The sequence below is a fragment of the Fundulus heteroclitus genome, chromosome 8 (genome assembly GCF_011125445.2).
Source record: "Fundulus heteroclitus isolate FHET01 chromosome 8, MU-UCD_Fhet_4.1, whole genome shotgun sequence".
NCBI lineage: Eukaryota > Metazoa > Chordata > Actinopteri > Cyprinodontiformes > Fundulidae > Fundulus > Fundulus heteroclitus.
Window position 1 is genome coordinate 17,725,210 of NC_046368.1, and position 26,479 is coordinate 17,751,688.

Here is a 26,479-nt window from a genome sequence, read left to right on the forward strand (position 1 = left end):
CAGTTGTGTTAAATAAGCTCTATTTTTTGATCAGCAGTCTGCCTAATTTTATTTATTTTTTTGCCTCTTGTGATAACACACTTACAGGGACTGATAGGACCACTTGTGCCGTTTAGTGCTGCACCTATAATGAGATGAAACTCAACCTGTAGCTTCAGCAAGTGTGTGTTAAACAATCACCCTAAGGGAAACAGGATCGAAACAAGGACAATCTGGTCTTTCCATCTCTGACCACATGCTCAAGCTACACACAACAGAGTTGAAGATGCAGCCAAATGTTTTAGTATATGTAATCAGAGTCCATTTCCTCAGGTGATCCTCCCAATCGTTGAAAGGTGAAGGTATAGCTAACATGAAAGTCAATATTCCCACAGGTTCTCAAAAGTCTCCACAAGAGAGCGGTTTATTACATTTAAGAATGCTACTAAGTAAGCAAAGCATTAGAAGTTAAAGGAATAAGGATAACAAATAATGATGGACCATTACAGAAAGGCTGTTTTATATTTCTAATAAATTATTGAATGAAGAATCTAACAAAAGCATGTTAGTGATTTTAATCTCAAATCCTGAGTTGGACAAAGCTGATATATTCTTTGAAATAACCAAAAGTAAAAACTGAATATTTATACTATGGGACACTATGGCATTTCAAGGTGTAGATAAAAAGAAAAAAAATAACCTATAATAGTCTTGTAAAGGAGTGAGCAAGATATGCTGCAACTCATTTAACATGTTGGATTTAATTTTGTATGACATAATCTGAATTATCTGCAATAGACCGGCGACCTGTCCAGGGTGTGCTTTTTAGGAATAATAATGAGATAAAAACAGCAAAGGTGCAGCTACTTACAGACACGGGAGGTGTAACTTGAACAGTGATATCATCGGTGTCCACAGGGGAGTCCAACCAGGGCCTTTCGTCAGAAGACTGACTGTCAGAGTAGCCTTTTCTTTTACCGGGTTGTGACAGCTGATTCCTGGATCTTCTTTGCATATTTTCCAAGTTTTGGTTGTCACAATTCTGTATTAATAGAGCACATGTTAGAGACCAACTATTGAACAAGACGGAAAAAAAAAAAAGTAGTGAAAAACAAAAAACATAATGCAGCAACAACTCTTGAGATTAGACGCACCACCTTATCTGAAGAGTACTTCCATAGTTCTACACTGTCCATGCTGTTTCTCTTGGTGATTTTGGGTCTTGCGCCTGCAAAAAAAAAAAAGTTATGTAAACAAACGTTACATCACAGCTCAGATGTGTGATTTCACAACGTAAGAAACTCACAGCATCTCAAATGAGAAAACTTATGGCTGAAAGCAGCCCTCTGTTTATCTTTTTGCCCCCTTTAGATGGTAATTTAAGCAGTGGTCTCATGATGATCAACGTGGGTTGAGCCAGACAACCAGGCAAACAAACTGAAAAAAAAAGCAGCTGTTTGCCAAGCTATGATTCCAAAGCTAGAAATGTCTGACATGGGTGTGAATATCTACCCTCAGGAGGGTTTGTGGATTTAGAAACCATCCAGACCAGGCAGATTTCCCAGCTTCTGTATAGATTTTTAGGAGGTAAAATGCCACAATTTGTGAGCATTCGGATCGTATGATTATATAGGAAGTTATCTTTAGCCTTAGTTCAGACATAACACAGACATCATCTCGCCTCGAGTTAGTTTTACACCTCATACGACCAATCTGTGTAAATATACAACATTGTGGTTAACTGTACAGACAGCAAAACTAAAAAAGGCGTTGACATAAAATATTGAGTAGTAAATGTGCTCACCAACGACAACAGCAAATTTATAAGCAGCGTCGAATTAATCCATTTCTAATTCAATTTAGTTTGCATAAAACTTTACAATTTAAAATAATCAGTTTGCTCAACGACAAAATAAAGATGGCAAACAGACAAGTATAACATCTCATATTTGAGATGATTGCTCGATCAGTGTCTCAGAATCAGAAAAGTAAAGTTGCACTAAAAAAAAAAACGGTTCCTGGCCGGAAACGGATGCTTTTCATCTATGTCATCCCTCACCGCTGACCAATCAGTTAGAATCTCAAAAATGCAGTATTTTTTCCATTCAAATTGGAAAAACAATCAGGTCACATTGACAACCCGGTTCAATGCAGACCAACTTTCAGTACAAGAGTTATTCAAAGTTGGCCATTTTTTTAGTATCATGAGATGTTTAAGAACAAAGCTAGAGAAGAAACTATTTGAAAGGAAACATTATTTTGTATGAAATGTTAAGAGATCACTTCAGTTTATTCAAACCAAGACAGATATTAAGCCATACTTTCAGCAAATAGCAGGAAGGCTAAATGTAGAACAGAAGAATGGTGTTCTGGTTTATCCTTTTTAACTTTTAACCTTTCAGGTAAAATGATGAATTTGGAAATGTTGACGGCCTATCAAAAGTCTGACAAAGTCTAGATTAAATCTAGATTATTTAGGTAATTCATATGGAAACTGTTTTAGTAAAAACTAGCCTGGCTAATCCTCAAAATAAGATGCTGAAGACTGTTTTACACAGAGGGTCTGCCTTTGACACAGGGCATGAAACAAGCTATGCTCATCATATAAATAAATACAACTTAAGGCAGAAAAGGAAAGAAAATGTCAATGCTGTTCTCACAGATTCCTACTTTATGGTTCTGAAAGAGAAACTGGGAACTGCTAAAATCAAGAACAGCAAATTAGCAATACTGCTTTTTGGATACTAAACAAATAAATGCATTTAACATATTTGGTGTTATAAAAAAAAATTAATTAGGGAATAAGGGTATGCTTCAACATTGAATTAATAATCAAAACAGCTACAAAACCTATTTCACATGTTAAAAAGTAGTCTTTTCAAATGCAATCAACAGCTTTGTGCTCCAATTCAGGAAATACTGGCAACTAAAATTTAAAGTAGTGTCACGACACCAACATTTTGGTATTAGTACCGGTGCCAACATGTATTTTGATACTTCGATATTTTTTTCAAATAAAAAGAAAACACAAAAAATATCATTGATGAGTCAAAAGTATATGGATTGGGCCATACTTGAATAATTTTTAATTAAGAGATCCAAAAAAAAAGAAAAAATGCTGTACACATTTATTCTCTGTTTGTTGTTTGTACTCTAAGCCGCAGTATGTCCTGAAAAGAATAAAAGTGATTAATTTTAGTGCAACGACAGTTCAGTGAAAAAATTATTATATTGACACCCTGCTTTGTAGACCAGGGCAGGATCAGCGGCAGCTTTGCACGTGTGATTAATTTAAAATGTGAACAGGCAGAGGAACGGGTCTCCTCCTCCTTTCACCTTCAGCAGGTGGGCTGTAGGCAGCAGCCAGCCAGACTCAGTTTTGTTTTTGCTTTGCTACACAACGAACTGACTGCTAACTTTAGCCGTATCAAAAAGAGGCAAAAAGGGCTCACAGCAGACCGAGTGCCGCTTTCATGTGTTGTCGCCGAAGTCTCCCACAACAGAGAAAAGTCGCTAGATTTATCGCTAGACACTTTTCTGAAAAAAGACACTAGAGGGGTCTGAAAACTCGTACTCCTCGTCCTCTCAGTGACAACGGCGCTCTTGCAGGCGTTGTCACTGTGGGCAAGTACCGGTACCATCCAAATGCAGTATAGTACCTTTTTAGATGCCGCAGTACCCCGGTACCAAATTTATACCGGTACACCGAAGAACCCTAATTTAACGTTCCTTTAAATTAAATAAAAGCTAGAAAGGGCAACAAACAACTTTTTTTTTTTTTATATATAAATATTGCACTTTTTCGGTGTTACCTTGCATCTCAAACTCTGAACTGGAAGGCGAAAGATCACTTTCATTAACTCCCAATGCCTCCATCAGCTGCTCCACATTCATCCTGGCAGTTAGCTCCCCATTTCTATCTCCAATCTGAGGATGACAGGCAGGAAGACAGAGGAAAAGACATGGCTCAGAGAAAAGGAACTTTACACTTCAGTTACTAAGGTTGTTAAAATCTCTCACTTCTTTTGAGATGTCCAGGTGTTTCCGGGCGTAGTGGAGGGCTTGTTTGTGGTTTCCTAAGGACACGTATGCATTTCCCAGACTCCAGCAGGCACGACCCTCGCCAACCCTGTTTAAACATTTTTAAGACGGACTCTTTTTTGTAGTGAACTTACATGCATTGTTTAAATAATTCAAACTTATATATGTACTCAGTTTAAAGGACACAGAATAGACAAACACTAAATATGAATTATTCCAGCTAAAAAGCTGGAATAAACAGCGATGTTGCAAACTGGTGGTCAGCTAGCTGGAAGGAGGTCCATACATTTTTTTGTTCAATAAAAAAACAAAATTGGCTGTCTGGAAAGATTTCCAGTTGTGTGAAACACAGGAAGGCATGGTGTGTGTACAGCCCTGAAGTGACCCACATGTGCAGGTCCTTAATAGCTGTAAGATCCCACATCATGAGAGCCATAGAGGTCCTGTAAGCCTACCCGAATAAGCAAACCAGCAACTATCGGGACACCCTGCAAGTTGCTTATTTCTGTGGGGTTTGAGTTGAAGATGCCATCATACACCTGCTCCAATAAACCTGTTATCTTGACCAAGCAAACAGCACAGAGAGGATCATGGCCTTTGAATTCTTCAGTGAATTTAACACAATTCAGTCTGATTTGCTTCGTCAGACACTCCAGAAGACTCAGGTGGAGGCCTCAGCAACCACCTGGATCAAAGCCTACCTGACACACGGTCCAGTTTGAGACTGAAGGGTCATGAGTCTAACCAGGCAGCCAGCAGCACAGGAGCACCACAGGGCACTGTACTGTCAACATTCCTTTTCATTCTGTACACATCAGACTTCCGGTACAAAACAGACTCCTGTCAACCGCAGAACTACTCAGATGACTCTGCAGTTTTGGGGCATATCAGAGATACACAAGAAGCTGACCACAGAGAGCTGGCGGTCCAATTTGTGGCATGGTGGGGGAACAACTATCTCATCTTGAATGTGACTAAAAACACAAGCTGATTGTAGATTTAAAAAAGAAACAGGGATAGTTCAAACTAATTCAATCATGTGAAAAGAACGAGGGGTTGCAGGAGAATTTAAATACCTCTGTGTTTATATGGTCAGTCAAGACTGGAGGTGTGACTGTGAAGCAGTCTACAAGAAGGGACAGAGCAGGCTGTACTTCTTGAGGGGAGCTTATGTCATGCAATGTTTGCAGCATATTGATGCATATCTCCTATAAGTTTGTTGCAGAGAGTTTGATCTCCTCTGCCATAATTTGTTGGGGTAGCTGCATCAGAGACAGTAACTTAAAAAAAGGCTTAACCTGATAAAAAGGTCTGGCTCTGACCTGGACACTCTAAAACCTCTGGTGGTGAATGTGCAAAGAACATTTCTTTAAAATATAAGGAACATTATGAACAACCCAGTGCATCCTCTACATCAAACTGTTAAACAACAACAGAGCATCTTCAGTCCAAGTTTGTTTTTTTTCCAGATCCGCTTAAAGACAGGCTGTTACAGGAGATCCTTCCTGGCCCCTGCCATCAGTATCTACAACAATTCTTTGAAGACATCTGCATAATGTGGGTTACAAAAACATTTAATTTCCCTTTGGGATTAATGTAAGTGAAAAACACATGACATCAGGCACAGCACATTAAGTTTGTGTAAGTCAATATGGGCACTACATATATAGGCATGTGTGTAAATTTTTCAGTTGTAGTCCAATTGGAGCCGACATCTTCTCCATCAACTGTCTTTTGTAATGGTCCTCATTACTGTTGTAGCTAAACTTATATTTTGAAGGAGCCACACCATTAAAATTACACAGAAAACACCACGTCAACGTGATTAAGTAGCGTTGCTCTGCACAGTGGGTAAATAAACTGTTGAAACATGCAAATCCGAACAAGATGAACGTGCAATTAATCAACAGAGCAGCAGTAACAACATCTGCCATGCTTGTTTCATCCATCGTTTCCATTTGATCTCACCACCTCAGGTCCACAATATTTAGTCAGTCACACTCAATGACGTAAAAGTTGGACGAACACCACAAGACCACTCTGATTAACTTTGTTTCGAAAAACATCGGACACTCCTATGATTTAAGACCATATATTAAAAGAGGTAGGTCAGATTCAAAGAATAAAACTGATCATATCAGTGGAGTTCAGACTCTTAAAATAAGATGTTTTAAAAAAGGTATGACTCTCATATGGACAAAAAAAGTCCCATTTCAGCCACTTTTACCTGGAGGCCAAGTGTTGACTAATCCTTCTCCAGCCATATATGGCTAGGGATTAGATTGAACTGGCACCAGACCCAGTGAGCTAGAAGCAGGTATGTCTGAAAAACCTTTTTTGTCCCATCTTACTATTGTTACGTATTCTTAGCACTTTTAGCTGTGAGTTTACTTGCATATTCGTTTGTGGCCATGCCCCATGAAACCACCATAGAGCATTCCAAAAAACATGGCGCACTGACTTGCTTTTTGCGGACCTTTGGTTGGTGTAATCCTTTTTTCTGTAAATTAATGTGATAGTATGAGAGCCTGCTATCGTTTATCCTTTTAATGCGTCTAAACCAAATAAATGTATTTATGGTGCCTGGTATTACTACGTTTACTCTACCTGTCATTGAGTTCTTGGGCTATACACAGATGTTTCAGGTGGTAGTCTATAGCCCGTTCATACTGTTGCAGCAGCGTGTATGTGTTCCCCAGGCTATAACAAGCTTGGGCCTCCATCACTTGGTCCCTCAGCTGCCGGGAGAGCTGCAAAGTTTTTCTATGAGAGGGGAAACAAGGGAACAGGTAAGGGGGAAAAAATGTAGAAACTATGACTGACGAGATGGATAAAAACCAATACAGTAAATAAGCAAAATGGCAAAATAGTTGGAACATGCGTCAGGATTAACACATTGTCACTGTAAGATTCTTCCACTAGATGTCAGACTACGCTCTTTCTTCACCTGTAGTATTCGGTGGCCGTGTTGAACTGTCCAAGGAATATTAGGGCATTCCCGAGATTACTGTAAGCTCGACGCTCAGCTGCTTTGTCCCCAAACTCTTTGGCAATGGATAACCTCTGTAAATGACAGAACAACGAGCTCAAAAACAACCATTTTAATATGTTTCTCATTTGCTCTTTCCAATAATAAGTTTAGTTCTAATGTTAATTTGCTTTATTCGACCACATTCCTTTGATAGAGCACATAAGTAAAAGTGGCTTGACTATTAAGCTCTGCTGGGTCCCATTCTTTTACCTAATAAAAAAAAAAGAGTTTCTGCAGCATCAGTGCAGTAATTCACCCCTTTATTTTCTTTTACCGGCACCATGTTCCGCTCCGTCACACTCTGATAGATTTATAACAGGAAAGGGAAGAGAGAGACTGGCTTCTCATAAAACGAAAAAAGATTTAAAATGATGAGTGACATGAAAACAGAAGAAGGGAGTTACATAGCTACACTTTTCAATGAACCATCACAAACCCAATTTCCTTCTTTTTTTCCCCCAGTAAGTAAAACACTTTCTTCGTGTTATGGCAGATTTTGCGTCACAGGAAAAAAAAAAAAATACATTCAGACAAAATTCTACCCGTATATGTATCAAAATGTCATATCTTTCTTTTTTTCTTCAAATGAAACAAAAACATGTAAATGATGAACTTAAAAAATAGACAAGAACCATTACTCCTCTCAGACGCCCTGATGAGCCAAGGTATTTTGCATGTAAAATTTTATCCAAATATGAAGACAAACCCCTATTAAGATCTTCTCTCAGCAAGAAAAAAAATGATTCTGTATCTTTCTTCTCTCTAATCTGATCCTATGCATTTTTTTTAAAAGATAAATAATTTCCTGTGACATAAACAGTTCTAATACAAATAAAAGCCCAAAACATCTCAATTTGAATCTCTTCCTTTCTTTGGAAGAACATGAAATAACTGCTACTGCTTCAATGAATGAGGCTAGGTAGATTCCTGTGTGGTGACTATGGGACTTCTCACCTGACGGTGAAACTTGATAGCTTCGACAAAGTTCCCCAGCAGGTAGTGAGTATTTCCCAGGTTCCCGTAAGCTCTCCCCTGGGCGGCTCGATCCCCAAGTTCCTTCACCAAGCACAAGTTCATCCTGCAGCGACAAGCACGTACAACCATTTCTAAAATTATTGAATTGACATCTATCAGGCAATATTTTCAGTGTTTAAATTCTTAATGCTGTTTTATTTTTTGTTTACATATGGTAGGAGCCCTAACCATATGGTCATGAGCTTTGGGTCGTGACCAAAAGAACGAGATCCTGGATACAAGCGGCTGAATTGAGTTTTCTCCGTAGTGTGTCGGGGCTCTCCCTTAGAGATAGGGTGAGGAGCTCAGTCATCCAGAGAGGATTCTGGGTAGAGACGCTGGGATTCCCCTTGAGGAGCTGGCCCTAGTGGCTGGGTCGAGGGAAGTCTTAGCCTCCCTGCTGAACTTTGCATTTTATGTTCAAGGATTGATGTCCAAATCAATTAAAAGCTGTTCTCTTGAATAATATTCTGATTAATGAAAACATTAAAAGTTCTAGTTTTACACAGTCCTTGTTTACAAACATCTTTATCTAGAGGCCATTTTTGTTGCTTGTGGTTAATGCAGAGAAAAGTCTGAATCAAATCGCAATTTTGGTAGAACTATATCGTAGGCAGAACGCAATCATCTCTGCCCCGAGTTGAGACGCAGTGGCTCTTTTAGCACCTAATCTGCACAGCGATGAAACAGATTGATTTGTTGTTTGTATATGTTTAAAAAGACATAATAAATTAAACTGAAAAAACCCTGCATTAAATCGCGATATTAAGCTAAATCAGATTGTTTTCCAAAACCGTTCACCCCTATAAGATATACAGTTGAAACCAAATAATTACATCGACTTCCCCTCATTCTTCCCTCATAAAATCTAAACATTTTGTGTTTTAGGTCATTTAGGATTACAAAAATAAATTGTATTTACCAAGAGCCAGAAAGACAAAACATTTTTAAATGTATGACTTGCATCAAATGTTTAGGATAACCTTTAAGAAGCTTCTTGCTGTACTTTTGTCAGGTTTGAAAGCCATCATTTGTAGCTTTGCCCACAAAATTCTGATGGAACTGCAATCAGAGCTTTGTGATGGCGTCCCAAAAATATTGATTTTGTTTGTGCCCAAGATTCAACTTCCTGTCTGACAACTTGAGATACTGCCTCAATTTTTCTACACCCGTTTCCTCACCCACAAAACACTATGCTGCCACCCCTGTGCTTCACAGTCGGGATCGTGTTGTCAGGCTTGCTCTCCTTTTCTTTTACCTACTGTACATTTCTTCCCCTCAGAGTGGCCTTTCAACTCATGAAAGGACTTTTTTCACTGGGAAATATGACCATTTTCTTTTATTAATTATTATTATATTTAATATAAATATATGCTCTGAGATTGAAGCTCATATTTCACTCCAAAACACAATTAAACACACAACCCATCTCCTTAGCAGTATGGTGGCTGGACATTCCCATAATGTTTATATAATAATTTGAACAGGTGTAAATAGAACTAGAACTTATACCAGAGAAAGTCAAATATTATATATATTTTATGTAGTGTGTAAACATTTAGTTTAAGCTGTTCGTCCTTTGTTTTATGTTCTGTATGAATATGTTTTCTGTTTGCCTTAAACATTAAAAGGCAAAAATTTTACAAACGGTTTATCTTTGTAATAAAGTCCACTTTTGTGAGTTATATTTGTTGATAGGTGTTTAGTACAGAGCTTGAACAACAAATACAAGAAGATACCGATTTTGCACCTGGACTTACAAGAAATTGTTGTTAATGTTTCCCTTTGGGAACAAATCTGCAGGAAAACACTTAAGCCTGTCACAGTTTGTCTCAGTTTTAGTGTCTGATTCCCCCTTCACATCTGGAACCAACATCCATCCTGACCGATCCAATAAGCACTTACGGAGCACTCTATACCTGCATCACTGAATTAAGGATGATTTCGCTGGATCAACTTTTGAAAGGCATTTGAAACACCTACACAGCTGTGTGCTGGATGTATTTTGACAAAGGAAATCTTAGCATTTATAGATTCTCTACATTTGTTTTGATGTGTACAACGGTAACTTGATGTTTGTTAATCTTATCTCTAGTCTATTTAATTTTAAATAAAGAAAAGAAATGCAGGAAGGGCCCTCCCCTTCACATTTTAATGAAAAAAATTTCTGCCACGATTCAGGGGATTATCAGGATGTTCAGAGAGTTTTTAAATTCCTGTAGTGTGATGCTTATTCTTGTTTTTGAAGTTGTTTAAAGCCACACTGAGTAAGTTTTGACCCCAAGTATTAGCTAATTTGAGATAAATAAAATTATTTTTCAGGTCAATATACAGCACTTTGAGTGCATCGATGTTTCATGCGGGCTGCCCTTCTCAAAAACTCGCCTATGTAACTCGAGATGGTCGGATCCATCGCTGAATGGCCCACATCACCTATTTCAAAATGGTCTACCATCAGACTCCAAAACAAAGAAGACTGTTTAATTTTGCGACAGTGCAGTGCTGCCGGTGGTCTTCAGGGGCACTAAACCTGGAAGTTACAGGTCTTTCGCCCCTAATGGCAAAAAGTTATACGGTGCTGCTTTAATTAAGTAGTCACACTATTGTGAAATGTGCAACGTTATCTGATCTTCCTTGCATTATGATGAATGTACATACCCTACACACAGTGCTCATTTTCACAATGAAGCTAATAATCTAATAGTTTAAGGCCTGCTAGCAAGCTTTTGGGTGGTTCACTGTGTTGGAGTTTTAACCATTAAAAATTATCACTGCCCTTACTTCTCTCACGTCACATTGGTTAGGTGAAATATTCAGGATGATCACAAAAACAAAAAAACTGACTCAGGTACATCCAAAACTGGTTAATAATATACCTTAAATTTGTTTTTGATTCTTATAAAAGCATAAATAGACATTCAAACTCTGTTTCCTAACTAGCAACATGTGTGAAATCACTATGCTTTTATTTGCATATAGAATAAGTAAATGTAGATCTAATGACTCAGGATGGATTTTATCATGTCAGGTCTGAATAGGGTTTATGTTGCTAAACAGGAAGCAGCACATGTATTACCAGCAGGCGGGTGAAGAGGAATAGACAGTCCTTTTTGTGTTTATAAACCACATTTTTACAATGAAGAAATTAAGTAAAATAAAAGTTACTTGATATTTTTAATTTCTATACTCATTCTGATGTTAATTCACACATTTATTAATTGATATTTCTGGGTCATTTTTCACATCTATTAATATTTACACTATGACCTACATTAATGAGAAAGATATAACTTTTTCTTTTTTTCTTTCAGATGGAGGCTCTGTGGGGAATTTAGGAGCAGTCAGTTTCTATCCGGCACTCTTTGCACTTTTGCATGGAATGGTAATTTACATAGGCACCTCTGAACAATTCCTCTGAACTACATTGTTGGAACAGGTATGGTTTCCTTATTATACCAATTTAGTTTTCATTGTTACCATGTGGTAAATTGTGTACATTAAAGGGTTGGATGTGTTTTAATATTGACACATACTCGTAAAAGCCTGTAGCTTTCTGCAGTGTCTCTCTGACATCAGAAGGCAGCTCGCCTGGTTCCTGGGTGCAGCCCCACAGCTGCTGTTTGCCCTTTGCATGAAACACGTTCCCAATGTTGTACAGCGCCCTCGCCTCTCCAACCTACAGCGATACAGTGAAGACAGACAAGTGGCAGCACTAAGAACATGTGGAAATGTGGCTTGTTTCAGTCATTTTCATTACAATGCATCACTGGATAATTATGTGTTTGGATCTCCGTTGATCAGTATATGGTGCAACACTTTACCTTGTCGCCCTGCTCCTGAGAAATATCCAGGTGTCTTTGGCAGCAGACAACAGCCTCGTCAAAGCGCCCCAACACTTTTAAAGTGTTGCCAAGGTTACCGCTAGCTTTTCCTTCTCCAATTCTGTCTCCTATAGTTCTAAGAAATTAAGAACATATTGTTGCATTTTAAAGATGGGACAAAAAGGACTCCCTAACGTTAATCAGCAAGTCAAATAATTAGTATAAAGGTATTCAAACAGGGTTAATTTGGGACACGCTGTATGGTAGTAATGCAATGTATCTGTTTGCTTCCATGGATAAGGTCCCAGTGTTCCTGGTGAGACTGTAATGCAACAAGGTGCATCTCCCAGGAGTGTTTAATCACTTCCCTGCTGAATTACCAGCTGCACTCACAGTAGGGGACCACATTACTAACAAGCTAAATATGCTGCTTGCAGTCTTCAACTTTTACTCTACAAAACACTCCTTAGCATCTGATTCAATGTCATTACCTTAAATTGTATCTCCTTTCAGTAAAATATATCTGTGTAGTAAAAAATATATAAAGAGTGACCTGAAATATCCTTGGATGGCAAAAAAATTTCTTTGGAAAAAAAATAAAACTGTATGAAATAAAGACATTGGAATGTTATAGGGAAGCCCTCTATGCTGTTTCAATAAAAAAAAAAAATATGAAATGAGGAAAATCAGAAAAAGAGGGGAGTGCACAATAATGATGAATAGAAAAGGACAAAGGATTAAGCCTGTCGTGATAAGTAATAAAATAACAATCGTAATTTTTGGACTAAGGCTCGCTTAAAATACTTACAGTGCACTTTATAATCCGGTACACATTATATACACGATTATCGTTGTGCTTACTGAGCGATTTCATGTGGTACAATGCGCTCAAAAATCTGTTAAAATTCATGTAAGGCAGCCCGCGCTCAGAGTACAAGCTAGGGCAGCCTTATAATCCGGTGCGGCTTATGCTCCGACAAATACGGTAAATCGCACAATAAATTTTAATCACGATTAAAATAAAATCGACAATTTGCATATGCATGCTTGCTTTTTTCCCCCCTTGTGTTTCCATCTCCTCTGTCTGAGACTCGATAACAAAAAGGTTTCAGTATGGTGCATTAGTATCTACTCACCTCCACTTCTCATTTCCTAAGTGTAGTATGAGTTAAATATTGGCTCAGGCAGACACATGCTCAAAGTTTAGAGCCTCGAGGGGGAGAGCCAGAGAAACACTAGTTTGAAAAGAAAATGGAAGTGGCGTCAAAGGCATGCACGGCCGCTGCAGTGTGGGAGTTTTTTTTTTTATTTCAGGCCAAATGACGGCAACCAACCGCTTAATCTATCTGAGCTGCTATGTCGAGAGGGTGTACATGCAATATTGTGCCACTGTCATATTAGTTCAAAAAGATCTCCAAATGGCAATATTATGGTTTATCATAATACTTTTAGGAAAATGTTTTGTTCAAAGTTTGTTATCGTGACAGGCCTACAAAGGATATAAAAAGAATAATGGCCAGAAGACATTATTGAAGGACAGAAAGGACACAAGGACACAAAAGTTATTAAAAAGGAAGGAAAGAAAAACACAGGGGTGGACAAAGGAAGGAAGGACACAAGGAAGGAAGCATATTTAGATAATGGGACATGAAATGAAGTCTGGAAATAAACTTTTTTATAATCTTTTCTTTCTCCGTACTCATTCATATCTCAAAAATGCTGATATCAAGTTTCATACTTTTCCAGACTGTGCAGAACCATTGAGAGAGCAATACGCCTATGCGCCAGTAATTAGCAAATTATAACAAGCTGCAGAGATAGGAACAGTAGTACCCAACTTTAAATGTTTCCTGCATACTCACTCCTTTTTTGCAACAAATTAAAATGTTTAGACAAATTGCATCTAGAAGTGTAAATGTGGTTCATGAATATAACTGAAGCACTCATTTACTTTTTTTTTTTTTACAAGGCGGACTGTGTTGCATGAACAGTTTTTGTTCATTTTGTCAGTATTGTACCACAGAGCATGCTGACCCACATCTACAAACTGTACATTTCAGAGACCAAGTGTTCACCTCGCCAGGGTTAGGTCATGTCTGTGGTATTCCAGAGCTTTTCCATACTCCTTGAGGTAGAAGTAGGCATTGCCAAGCTGGCTGTAGATGGCACTCAGGGTCTTCAGGTCTTCGGTGCCAACTTGCACGGCTGCTTCAAAGAACGCTGTTCCTCCTTTAAAGTCTCCTGCCTTGCATAGCCGCTCACCTTCCAAGGCCAACTCCAAACAAGAGGCCTCCATCCTGAAAGATGTACACACACACAGAAAATAGTCAGAGGTCAGTTCAAATGTACCTGTACTCCGCTGTAACAGTAACATCGATGCTATGAAATTGGAGGTGCAACATCTTAACCGGTAGTGTCACCATGACAACGGGTTCTGTAACCATTTCTGTGGACTGTTGCCTTAGCAACTCAGTTTAAGCTCCAAGCACCTTGAGAAGATGTTGCACTTTTCACTCATCGCCGTTTGCATCACTTTGCTGTTGGAAGACATATTGCCGTCTTTCACCAATTGTTCATCACGTTAAAATATAGTAATCACGTCCAACACGGCACATGAAATTAAAATCAACCTTGTTTTCTGTTTGAGCAATGCAGTACAGCTGCAAAATACCATCAGTTGCAACCGTCACTGCGTGCAAAAGTCACAATCAAAGTGTTGCTCGGTATCGATTTAATTTGATCCAATCTCAAATTGGATTGCTGGTATTAAAAAAAAAAAAAAATTGATTTTCATGGCATTAGTATAATATTAACATTTAACTGTAAATTAATAAAGTAATGGTAGCTAATGGCGGTTGTAAGGCCCAAACCCTCTCCCTGAATGTTGAGAAAATTGCTTTCACAAACATGCCGAGGGGCAGAAAACCCAAACAGATCCAGGATAGAAAACAGGACACCAGACAGATCTACAGCTGCTACTTCTATTCAGTTCAATTGAAAAAGATTTATTAAACCAAAAGAGAAAATAGGTTTGGACACCAACCTGGTGCATTATTAAAAATATGACATTAAAATTCACCTCCTGGAGTGTGAAGGCTCTTGTGACGCCTTCACACTCCAGGATGCAGACATACATCTACACACATCCCTATTTTGACAGAATATTTGTTGCTTTTCCACTTTGAACAAAAGTTGGTAGTGTTTTTACCAAGGGTTATCATATGTTAAGAACCTCCTGTCAGTCCATGTTTAATCCTGATTTTTTTTTAAAGAAACTATTCAATTTGGCTATTACTCAAAATTGGCACAGGATGGAATATAGACTAAGACAATGATTATCCTTGAACATTATCTGTATTTCAAAATCCTTATGCCAAAAAACAGATTATACTGTTTTTTATTCCACATTTTAGCACATTTGAACCATGTCTTTGAATATGCAATCCAAGCTTCCTAAAATACATTTCTGACTCAGCTTGTACATAACATTAATTTGCATAAATATCATCATTATGTGATCAGATATTATTTACTCGTCCAGATAATACATCTTGTGCCTGATGTGATTTAAAATCTTGCTTAAAAAGGTTCCAAAATGACCCCATCCGTTAACAGTTCGGTTTTGTAGCAGCACCTGTGTTTTTGCCTGGTTCGCATCTTATCCACAAACACCTGGAGCTCCAGGCGTAAAGGCTTTAACATGGACTGGGGTCGGGCTCCATGGTGGACCAGTCTGCACACAGCCCTTTCTGCTCCAGTCAGAGGACACGGCTCCAATGACATGACGGTAGTATTTACACAAAGTTAAAAAGAAAAAAAACAACAATGCAAAGTTGATTTTACAGCACCAGCTGTCCTTCCATACAAGTCCCACACAGTCTGTTAGATTGCGCCATCAAAGCACCGAGAGCAAGAAAACATCCAGCAAATGTGCAGGCGTACAAACTTAAAATCCATTAATTAAAAATAATATCCATCCAATTTACAATCCTTCAGGCATGCTCCAAGAAAAAAAAACTGAACAGCTCCAGTACAAAAACTAATACAGTCATTCGGGAATTGTTTTAAATTCCACCGTATGGATATACGTGGATTCCTTGGAAAAAAAAAAAACCCAAAATGATTTAAGTCTTCAAATAAAATGTTTGTGAAATAAAAATAAAAAAAGTTATGTCCCCTGGTGTTATTTCGTTGTTACCATCCTTCACCAAAATTAATCCTCTCCTTTAACGCTCTTTAATGCAGAAGATGTTCTGGGTTAGAATAGAGATGCACCGTTATGCCACAGCAAAAGCAATACTTTAAAACCTCGCTCGCTGTTCCACTTGGAGACGGAGAAAAGGATGGGGGGGGGGGGGGGGGGGGGGACTGGGCTAATCCTGTGACCTGCACCTTCTTACTAGAGTTGATACAGTGAAGTGAATAGGCCAGACTAATCAGGCCATCTGCTGACCTTAGCACAAACATAATTAGGTCAACAGCAAAGACAGATTATTAAGACTGTGACAAAGGATCAATTAAATTAATACATTGTGACAATAAGAACAACGGTAAGGCTATTATCAGGTGCATTGTAGAAAATGTTTAAATGCAGATATAGTACATCATTATGACAAAACATACTCTAACTCTTCTAACACAGATGAACACAATAAATTCAAAATAAAAGGCCTCAACAATGCATAGCTTACACCTGAACTGTCAATTACTCCAAGAGCAGGACATTTTATGTCTGCAGGTTTCGTTCTCATTTCTGCAATTATTCCACAAAACTCCCCTCCTGTTTGTCCAGACAGTCAGGTGATTTTTACACATTATATGCTTGTAAGTAAAATCCATGTACCACTTCTACCTAAAACTGAAATTTACACATACGTTGTTTAAAAAAGGAAATGACCAGAAAGGAACAAACAACTATAGGTTCATCTCTATACTGTCAACACCGTCATAAATTCTGAAATCCCTAGGAAGTTAAAGATTCAACTTTTTTTTTCTCTCAAGAAGCATTTTAACTAAATTATTATATGGATTTAACTAAAATGTGGTAAATTATTTTCATTAAAATTTTAGCCAATAGACACCCCCGTGCATTGCTCTTTATAGATCGATCAAAATCTTGTCAATCCCAATATTCTGAGATAGAGGCTTATAAACACTGAACTGTGAAGAGAAACAGCAGGTTTGTTAATTATTTGATTTGAATAGATCTTAATGCATTCAAGCTGAAGGTCAACCCACCACCCCTCTCATTAGCGACGTTTAAATGGACAAAAGTAATATCCAAATAAAAATGCGTCATGTAAGCACGCCAATCGGAATATGATAATCGGATTAAGCTCAATCACAATGAAATTGTAATCGGAATGAGAGGAATAGTTTATGCCAATTGATAATCCAATCAAGGTTCATATAAATGCACCTTGATTAGTTATTCCAAATTTGGCAAACTAACCCGAGTGCGCATGTGCACCCGACGTAAACGTGACGCATTTCTGCATCGTTAAGTGCTGTATATACGTAGAGAAGCAAAACTGTTGGGGCTCCCCAATACAAAAAAATAAAAGCTCAAAATTGTTGCTTGCGCCTGATAATAGTGTGTTTTTTAGGCCAATTTGATAACTGCACATGTGAGAGTTGTTCTATTCTGAATAAAGCGAGGTACATAAACATCCACATTATGATTGGATTAATCGATTGTGTGCCCATATAAACAGCATAATCCAATTATTTAATCAGAATACATTTTAATTCGATCGGGAAAAATAACTAAAAACAAAATTAAAAAATTAAAAAAATAATACAATGTACAATTACACCCTTTATCCCAATAAACATGCATTTACGCAAAATGAGGCAGCATCATCATCAGGTGCTACACAAATGTTGTGCTTGTAAATTACAAAAATGTGATGATAAAACACAAAAACATCCTTTAAGCAAACTGCAGACCAAGGTGTAGTACATGAAAATGGTCACATCAGATAGTAGGCGCATTGCACATGCAAATTTGACATTTTCTTTGTGAAGCCTCTATATGTGTTCTGTTAAACATTAAATTATACAGCCAACACAATTCCAGAGCACATTAACATCACCTTTATTACATATTTCAGGTTAAAGACTAAGCGGCTGAAAATGATTATGGGAGTTGACAGAAATGGAAAGTCTTAACTGTGGAATTTGGACGGATCACATTAACATTGTGGGTAACCGTCCTTGAAAATCTGCAAGGTCCAATTCCAGGTCAACAAGGAATAGCAAAACAAACATTTGTGCTGGTTGGAAAACGGGTTTAGCTCTGCAACCCTTACAGATAAGCTAAGGCTGTGAAATTAAAATCCCACTGAGTAATACAGAGATAACACTTCACAAAAAAAAAAAAAATAATAGATCCACAAATTCCTTTACTGTGTCAAGGCTCCATGAACCAAAAAGAAGATCCAGACCAGCAAGCATTAATAGGCATAGCCAGAATGAGGAAAATCACAAGGCAACTGAAAGCACATAATCTACATGCAAAGAGCATAGAAAGTGAAAAGGCTAAGCCAAAAAATAAAAATTGTTTGGACAAGCACTGTAACGTGTGCAGTGTAAATGGGAAGAATATTGATAAGGCCAAATTGGGACCATAAAGCTGAAGAAAAACAAAACTTGAAACTGAAAAAAAGATTTGAAACCAATTAGACGTAGTTGTTTTTTTAACTCTGATTAATTTTTTTCAGCTTCAGATTTCTGGCCTTGTTTTGATGTGGGGGCAGGGACACGCACGGGTTGTACTTAACATTCCCGGCTGTTGCATTCAGGAACTGTGGGAACTTGAAATGTCTTTAAAACATTATCAGTATTCTATGTTCTTCTGATTGGTTTTGAGAAATACCATGCGTTAGTAATCTGAGCTGTTTATGACAACCCATGACACAAATCCCCGGGGAAAAATTATGATATACCACACAGCATTTTAAGTCCATGTTGGACATGTCCCATGTTCTCAAAGTAAAGCGGAAGAACCACCAGATTTTACTCAGCATAACCTCTTCTGGTTCTCCTGTCGGCATCAGAGAGATAGAAAGAGAGAGGTAGATAGAAAACAAACACATTCACACTCGATACTTGAGCAGTTTAGAGAAACGGCCTGACATGCATCGTGAGCTGGCCTTTGGCTGAGATGCGTCAGCAGGTTGGCCATATTTGGAAGTGGAAAGTCTACCTTACAAATCAATGGAACCACCTTTTAAAAACATGTAGATTTTTATTTTTTATGTGTAGATTTTCTGAATAAAAACGACTAACTTGATTCAACACTGTTGTCATGCGAGTCCCTGACATGGTGTTATGTCAGGGTTAGAAAATTTAAGATGGGGGGGGGGGGGAGACTGCAAAAGTTGAATAAAAGAATAAAACTTGAATCTGAAAAACAGTTTTAAACTTTCCTTTTTCCATTTTCTTTTTTCTGTTTCAACCCCCAAATGAAAGAGAAACAATACCCCCAAATACTGAATTGTAAAACTTAAAAAGAGAGAAATGGATCAACTAACTTAATGGGTGCTAACGGGCTGCCCTTCTGACAAAACAGCAACATCAAAGAGGAAACAAAAACAATAAAAACACAAAAATTACTGTTACAAAAAAAAAAAAAAAAGATTCATGAGCATATAAAAAAGAAAAAAGTTAAGGCTCCACAAAACAATGACTAATCTGTTTTTTTTTATGACAGGACTTTAGTGGCTTTCAGTGTTTGTTAGAGTGGATATAAGCAGAAACCTCCCATTCTCTCCTCTAACTAACCTGTAAAACTGAGCTTCTGCTTCAGATGTCTGCACCATTACTTTTTATTATTTCACATTCCATCAGACCAGCTCTGGCAAAAATACAAACCATTTATCAGCAAAGCAAAGAACAAATGCCTTTGTTTGGCTTAAAAAAAAAAGACCAATGAAAACTCCTGCTATTGCTCAATCAAAGCAAACCCCCTCCCTTCAAAGGCTATTGGCCAAGTTAACGGCATCAAAACTAAATCCCCTTCTTCATCAATAACGAAGTAGGTTCTCACACATTAAGTGTGAGACGACACTTCGGTCTGTCGTTAATGCATTATACCACAGTATTTTTCATGAAAGGACTATTTATGAAAAATATATAAAGCTGCATTACCTTTACATGAATGTCAATCATTAGGAGAGTCAGGAAACAGCATTGCATCAAGTTTTAGGGCGTTTTCACACCTGAGGTGTTTAGTCTAATTAAAATTAACTCCAGTTCATTTTACCCTTTGGTGCAATTGGTTTTTGTAGATGTGAACACAGCAATTGCAGTAGAGTGTGGCCCAGAACTGTACCAAGATCGTTTAGGCAAGGCAAGGCAAATTTATTTATATAGCACAATTCAGTACAGGGACAATGCAAAGTGCTTTACATGATTAAAATATAGCAAATTAAAACAGAATAAAAGCAAGTAGGAATTTAGAGGAAGTAGTCTTCGTATGGTTCTTGTTGTGCCAGTTCAGACGTGACAGAAAGCGGTAACGGACTACGTTACCCATGATGCAATGTGGTCAAAATGGCCACCAACTCATGTGGTCAAAATGGCCACCAACTCCCATCACGCAACACGGCAAAATGGCCGCCGATCAAGGAAACGGCATCAATTCGGGACGTAACGGACTGCGTTACCCATGATGCAATGTGGTCAAAATGGCCACCAACTCCCATCACGCAACACGGCAAAATGGCCGCCGATAAAGATAAGGTTGCTATAGTGATGGCTATAAAAGCCGATCACACACGATGAGCTTCCTTCTTCCCTGGCTTTTGGCCAACCCGAGAAGACACACACACAGCTGATTCCCCGCCACGTGTTCGATTGCTCGCTGGACCGAGATTTTTCGACGCAACGGTTATTCCCTGCTTTATAACAGGAGGTCGACTTAAATAAGTACTTTTAAATTCCCTCTGATCAAAAGACTGAGAGACGCCGCATCTCCCACTGATCGAAGAGGACCCCGCTTTTGTCTGGCCAACAAAGCGACTGTGGACCCGGAGGAAGAAACGAAGCAGCTTCTTCCCATCCCGGTCCCGCTGCAGCCTGCGGATAACTGCGCTCGTCGAAGCGCGTCCAGAAAGCCACACTCGGAGCGTTCCGGACCAGCCCCGAGGCAACTCAAAGTAACGGGGTTTTTCCCCTTTCATTTCTGTTTCACCAACAGGGTGTTTAGAAGTGCCTGGGCAGGCGGTAGAACTTTGTAGGTGTTGGTTAATGCTTTTATTCCACGACGAAGTTGGAATTATTTTGCTGAACATTTTCTTTGTATGTGCATGTATTTTACAATTGATTTTGCTGTGTTGATTTGTGATTCATCAATAACCCCGCCGTGGGTTACCGCCTTATTTCTTTTCATCTTTTTCCCTGCTCCCCCCCCCTCTCTCTTTTCGCTTCTCCTTATCAGTTTAATCTCTTTGTCCGAGCTCAAGTCGCAGGCTTTACTTTAAACTCCCAGTTAACTGCCCCCTCTTGAAGCGAGGCATTACCCCATCAGCGTAAGCGTGGTTACGTCATTAGGACCTCCCCACATACGTCAACGTAGCAGCCATCTTGGGAGGGTCACGTGTATCTGAACTGTAGGTAGCTTAGCTGAACTAGCTTTCGTAAGACATCAAAGCGTCCAGTGAGATTCCCGAAGCTGTTCTGTCTACCAATGCTGATACGTCAAATGCCGATGTTTCGAGGGCGGTGTTAAACAACTTTGAGTTAAGTTAAGATCTGCTAACCGCTCATTTTAATCCATTGTTTATTTTTGTTTTGTTCTTTATTTCCATATATATTGTTGCATGTTTTAGTTTAGTAATGAGTAAGAATTCCAAAGTTGTTGAATCAGAGAATTACTGTAACAGGGAATTGCTTTTGGTTCAATAAAACCAACGACTGCGGAATAGAAATTGTTTTGTGTTCAATCCAATTCACAGTTGCATGGGTATTCAGAAATCAGAGCTAACCTCCTTTGGAGTTAACATCTGATATTAATACAGAGACAATATCATTGGATGGTGATAAGGAATAAGGATTTAAACTCTAATTGCAGTTACATTGGGGTTCTCACAGCCTGCTGGATAAACCTGGTCGGTTAACAGTCCGACCTGATCATTTATCCCAGCATAAATGAGTTCATAACAGCAAATTAACTAATGCATTAGTGGTATAAATACTTACAAGTTTATAGCTAACATCACCACCATTTGAACTATATTTGTTATAGCGGAAATTTGAGTTGAATGATTTATTATTTAAATTATAATACCAAATTATAATTAATAATAATAATAAGCATATTCAACCAGCTTATGGCATAGCAGTTCTAAACAAACTCTGGAGCGGGTTGCTTATGGTGTGTATGTGATCCAATCTCCATCTGACACAGCTACAAGGTGTACGCTGCAAAGTTGACCCAATCTCCTTTCCATAGGTTTGCGTTGCAGGTTGTGCTACAACAGACATTAATAATTAATAATTTTTCCCCCGTGCTTTTTTTTTCCTTTACAAGCTCAGAACCCAGCATTTACTTCCTGTATTTACATGCGGTTCGCCGGCCCCGGACACATCCAACCAATAAACAGACTGAACGTTCTCATGGTACTCGTTTCAGGTTTCGGTTCGCTTGGAACTTTCTCTGTGTGAAAAGAAACGGATAAAGCTTCAAGTCAAAAACCTCAACTCATTCAGTTTAAAGTAAACAAACTCTGCAGTGATCGAGAAGACATTCCCAGTGTCGTATTTATCATTGTTTCAAAGCTGTAGCAGATGCTTGCCATGGATTTGAAAATCTTGAATACATCTATATAGTGGGTAATTTGCAAATGTCTATTGTACGAAAATATTGGTTTAAAACAGTAGATATTCTGGGAAAAATCTTGTTCAGGACATTACTATAAAAAGGAAATCAATAAAAACAAATAACATATACTGGGAAACTTCAATTTGAGAGAATACGTCACAACTAAACCATAATTGTAATTCTACTTATATAAATGGCGTATTTACACGTATTACCGAGGGTCTGGACCATTATTTTATCTTTTTCTATTATTTCATTTTAAAAGGCTCCACATGATTCTTGGCATGCCTACGAAACCCTGTGCTCAGAGAAGTAATACAGCCATAATTACAGACTACCATGGCCAGTTGTCAGGGAAACCAAAGAAAAACTCTCTAGGAATGTTTTTCCCTCCTGCAGCATTTCTCTCTCAGAACAGAACAGTCTTGTGTTTTCTTCATTTGTTTAAATCTCCTGTAAAGAAGTATTTCCCACTCTGACATCGTGTTTTGTCTTTACCATGTTTTCAGTGGCTGAATTACTCAGCATAGGACCAGAACCTGTCCTTCAAATGCATATTCTAAAAGCAGACGAGGTACATTTGACAGAACATTTAGTTTAAAAAGTGGCGACTGCATTATATTCCATTTATTTTTTTAGTGAAAATAAAGAAAACATCCCAACCTTATTTTTCCCCAGCTGCTTGTTGTTTGATGCGTGGCATTGTTGGCAATAAACATCACAAGGGTTTTATGGTCAAGCTCATTTCCAGAGTGTAGCATCGATCTTTTCCACGATTAGGAGACCTTTACTGGTTTCTTCTTTTAACTTGCAGTGCAACCAGTTTTGCTGGTAGAGGAAAATAGCTCAAACCAAATGTTTGACTTTGCATAGTTTAAAAAGCTTTGCATATACCCAAGGATCTCAGAATTTGGTATATATAACTTTTGTTTCCCTTAAGCGGAACTCGGAAGAAATTTGCCACCGACCATTTGCCAGGCAACATTGAAGCTAAAAGCTATTAAGGGTTCATAAGCAGAACGCTGCTACAAACAGAAAAGTCTCAAAAGAGAAGTGCAACATATCTGAAGAAATCCCAGCATAAACTGAAGTGGCCCGCAGTACACCAGGAACATGCAGCTGCGGTAACTCATTTAGCTCTAAAGCTAGATTGTGTTCCAGTAAACCCAAGAGTTCCCGCTGCAAGTCAGAAACCCAACGGGAATTACAAAATTACTGAGCTCTGTGAAAACCTAACCGCTATTAGCAACACAACCTAACTTTGGGTCGACCAATTGTCTGTATCAAGGTTCCCCAAAGTTTTGAAAAGGATGGGTTTCAAAACCACAAATAATTTCCTTCGCGCCATTTGTCTGGTTTAAAACTGCCGTATCCCCCTTTCCCAACCTGTTGCTGGACACTGCCAGCGTTTCACTTTTGTATCGGAAACAAGACAGACGAATCTGGCAGTGGGGAAATGCTGCTGTTCACGACAACCAGAGATGGTCATGGTGCTATAATTAAACAACAGCACAAACCACCACTCCTCTTAAGGTAACATTGTTTTCACATTTTATCTGGCAGCCTATGACTGAGCAGTATATCACCAAAGCAGCCAGGTGCGGACTCGGTTCTCGTGTTGATAATCCGACTAAACAACCAGTTAATATTAGTCTGTTTAACTCCCAGAGCTACTTTATAAGAGGTAGCATCTAGGGCTGTATGATTTAGCCGAGAGTAAAAATTGCAATTTAATTTTGACTTTTCTTTGCATTGACTACAAGCAACAAAAATTTCCTATAGATAAAGATGTTTGTAAACAAGGACTATTTAAAACAAGACATTTAACTGTTTTTATTAATCACAATATTCTTATTCAAGAGAATAGCTTCCTGAGTTGGACATTAATCCTTGTTGAACATAAAGTGCAACCAACAAACAAGTGTATCTATTAAACAGTTTGACCGGTACATAATGCTATGGTGAAACTCCTGAAGGTTTCTGGTAAAAAAGTATGATTATATAAACTCTAAAACAAAAAATACAATTAGATCATCTCACTGCTATCTTGCCTTCATTGTGGAGGTAAACCCATTTTAAAACATTTTACCGACACCTAAAGGACATATCTTACCCATTAATTGTTACATAGACAAAAATGCAGACCTCTGCGATTTGGAAATTGCATTTTTTTTAATTGCGATTATATTGCAAATGCAATTAATTTCCAGCCCCAGTAGCCTCAAAGAAAAATAAAATATTTAAAAAAAATAAAGTACTTGAAAACGACTACTAAATTAAGCAGGTGTTAAGTTTATATTTTAGCATCAAAAACAGAAAAAAATAAATCTAAAAATCGATAACTTATCCATGTTTGCAGAGGACAAAATAATAGTTGCCTTGTTTAAAATCAAAACAATCAGATCATGTTATACGTTTTTATTTCACATTTTTCTATCATCACATTGATACCATGACTTTCTTTTTATACACTGTAAAAATCTCATACTGCCCAACGCCTCCTAAAAACAGCATATTTCTCTGCCTTTCAAGGCGGTACAGACTAAAGCATGTGAAACCTTACCTCACCTCTGTTTACACAACAACGATCCATTGAAAACTGGATTGTTTTTCCGTTAACATCTACATGAAAACATTTTAATGACGATCTCCGTGCACATAACGCTTGTAAATACATTTAAAGTGGTTTAATTTCCCTTCCGCTAGTAGACAGTGCATTCTGTGAAAGTCAACATGTGCATGCGTACAAACACTCCCTGCGTAACAGGGATACTTGGCAAGTGCCAGGCGTTTCCAAGAAAGGAAGATTCCTTCACAACAGCAGAGACCCGGATGTTGTCAAAACGTTACACTCCGCAAGCCATTTTCAAAGAAGACACACAACGTTGTGGTGTACATGAATAGTATAAAACCAAACAAAACTTTTCTATTTTTTCTAAAAAATAAATAAATCACGTAAACGAGGCCTAAATATTTCACACAATCATGAAATACTTAATGAGGTATAAACTGTCAGAAGTCAAAGTAACTAGTTGTTAAAGGAACAACAAGTAATAATGACACCTAGTGGTTAAAAGTGGAATAACACATACACAATACCCACATACACAATTCGCGGACACCCGCGATACCAAATGCTGCGCTCTGTTTTCAGAATCCCCGGAGCTTTCATACGATTGGCTCAGGAACCAGGAAGTAAACACAGGATACGTGCTGAACCTAAGTAGATCTGGACCGTACCTCTAGGTTTGAAAGGAGACAAACGGGACTAAGACATTGTGGATGGAGAGGACCGATGTTTATAGAGAATGTTACTTCCATCCCAGGTGACAAATGAGAATTATTAAGGCTGATTTTATAGTCAATATCAACTTATTGCTCCTTTAGCATGTTTTGAACATGCAGCAGCCATTTTGGATTCTGATATAAGGGCTGGTTGCTCCAACTTTCCCACGTCAAAGTTGGACATTTCAACTTCTGAGAACTTAAATGCAAAATTGAACGACGTTGCTCAGAATGCACACAGATTCACACATATCACACAAGATATACTGCTCAAATAGTTGGATTAACCAACAACACTCCTAAGAAGCTACAAGCTTTTAAAAGCTCTCAAAAGACATTTTAGATTGCTTATCAGTGTAATGTTACTTGGAAACTTTAGCACCGACTTAGGCAATACCACTAAGCCCTGTGACGCTTCGACAAGAGTTGTTTCAGGGTCAGACATGCCCAAAGTTTTGATTCTGGCAATGAAACGCTATAGAG

The 26,479-nt window shown here is 38.2% G+C and overlaps 1 protein-coding gene across 6 annotated transcripts in view; it reads right to left on the reverse strand.

Annotated features, from left to right (window-relative positions):
* Positions 1 to 26,479, reverse strand: part of gpsm1b (G protein signaling modulator 1b) — a 39,681-nt gene that overhangs the window by 11,423 nt on the left and 1,779 nt on the right. Inside the window, exons 1-12 of one of the 6 annotated variants that reach the window (XM_021319694.2) lie at positions 15,521 to 15,992; positions 13,962 to 14,183; positions 11,887 to 12,022; positions 11,599 to 11,741; positions 8,006 to 8,129; positions 6,968 to 7,083; positions 6,628 to 6,783; positions 6,482 to 6,520; positions 4,000 to 4,108; positions 3,792 to 3,906; positions 1,134 to 1,207; positions 851 to 1,021 (exon numbers count right to left, since the gene is read on the reverse strand). In XM_021319694.2, the coding sequence (XP_021175369.2) occupies positions 851 to 1,021; positions 1,134 to 1,207; positions 3,792 to 3,906; positions 4,000 to 4,108; positions 6,482 to 6,520; positions 6,628 to 6,783; positions 6,968 to 7,083; positions 8,006 to 8,129; positions 11,599 to 11,741; positions 11,887 to 12,022; positions 13,962 to 14,183; positions 15,521 to 15,669 (1,554 nt within the window). In that variant the 5' untranslated portion in view covers positions 15,670 to 15,992. Of the gene's footprint in view, positions 1 to 850; positions 1,022 to 1,133; positions 1,208 to 3,791; positions 3,907 to 3,999; positions 4,109 to 6,481; positions 6,521 to 6,627; positions 6,784 to 6,967; positions 7,084 to 8,005; positions 8,130 to 11,598; positions 11,742 to 11,886; positions 12,023 to 13,961; positions 14,184 to 15,520; positions 15,993 to 26,479 lie in introns of those variants that run through there. The other 5 variants (XM_021319692.2, XM_021319693.2, XM_036140221.1 and 2 more) reach the window with 5 other exon arrangements.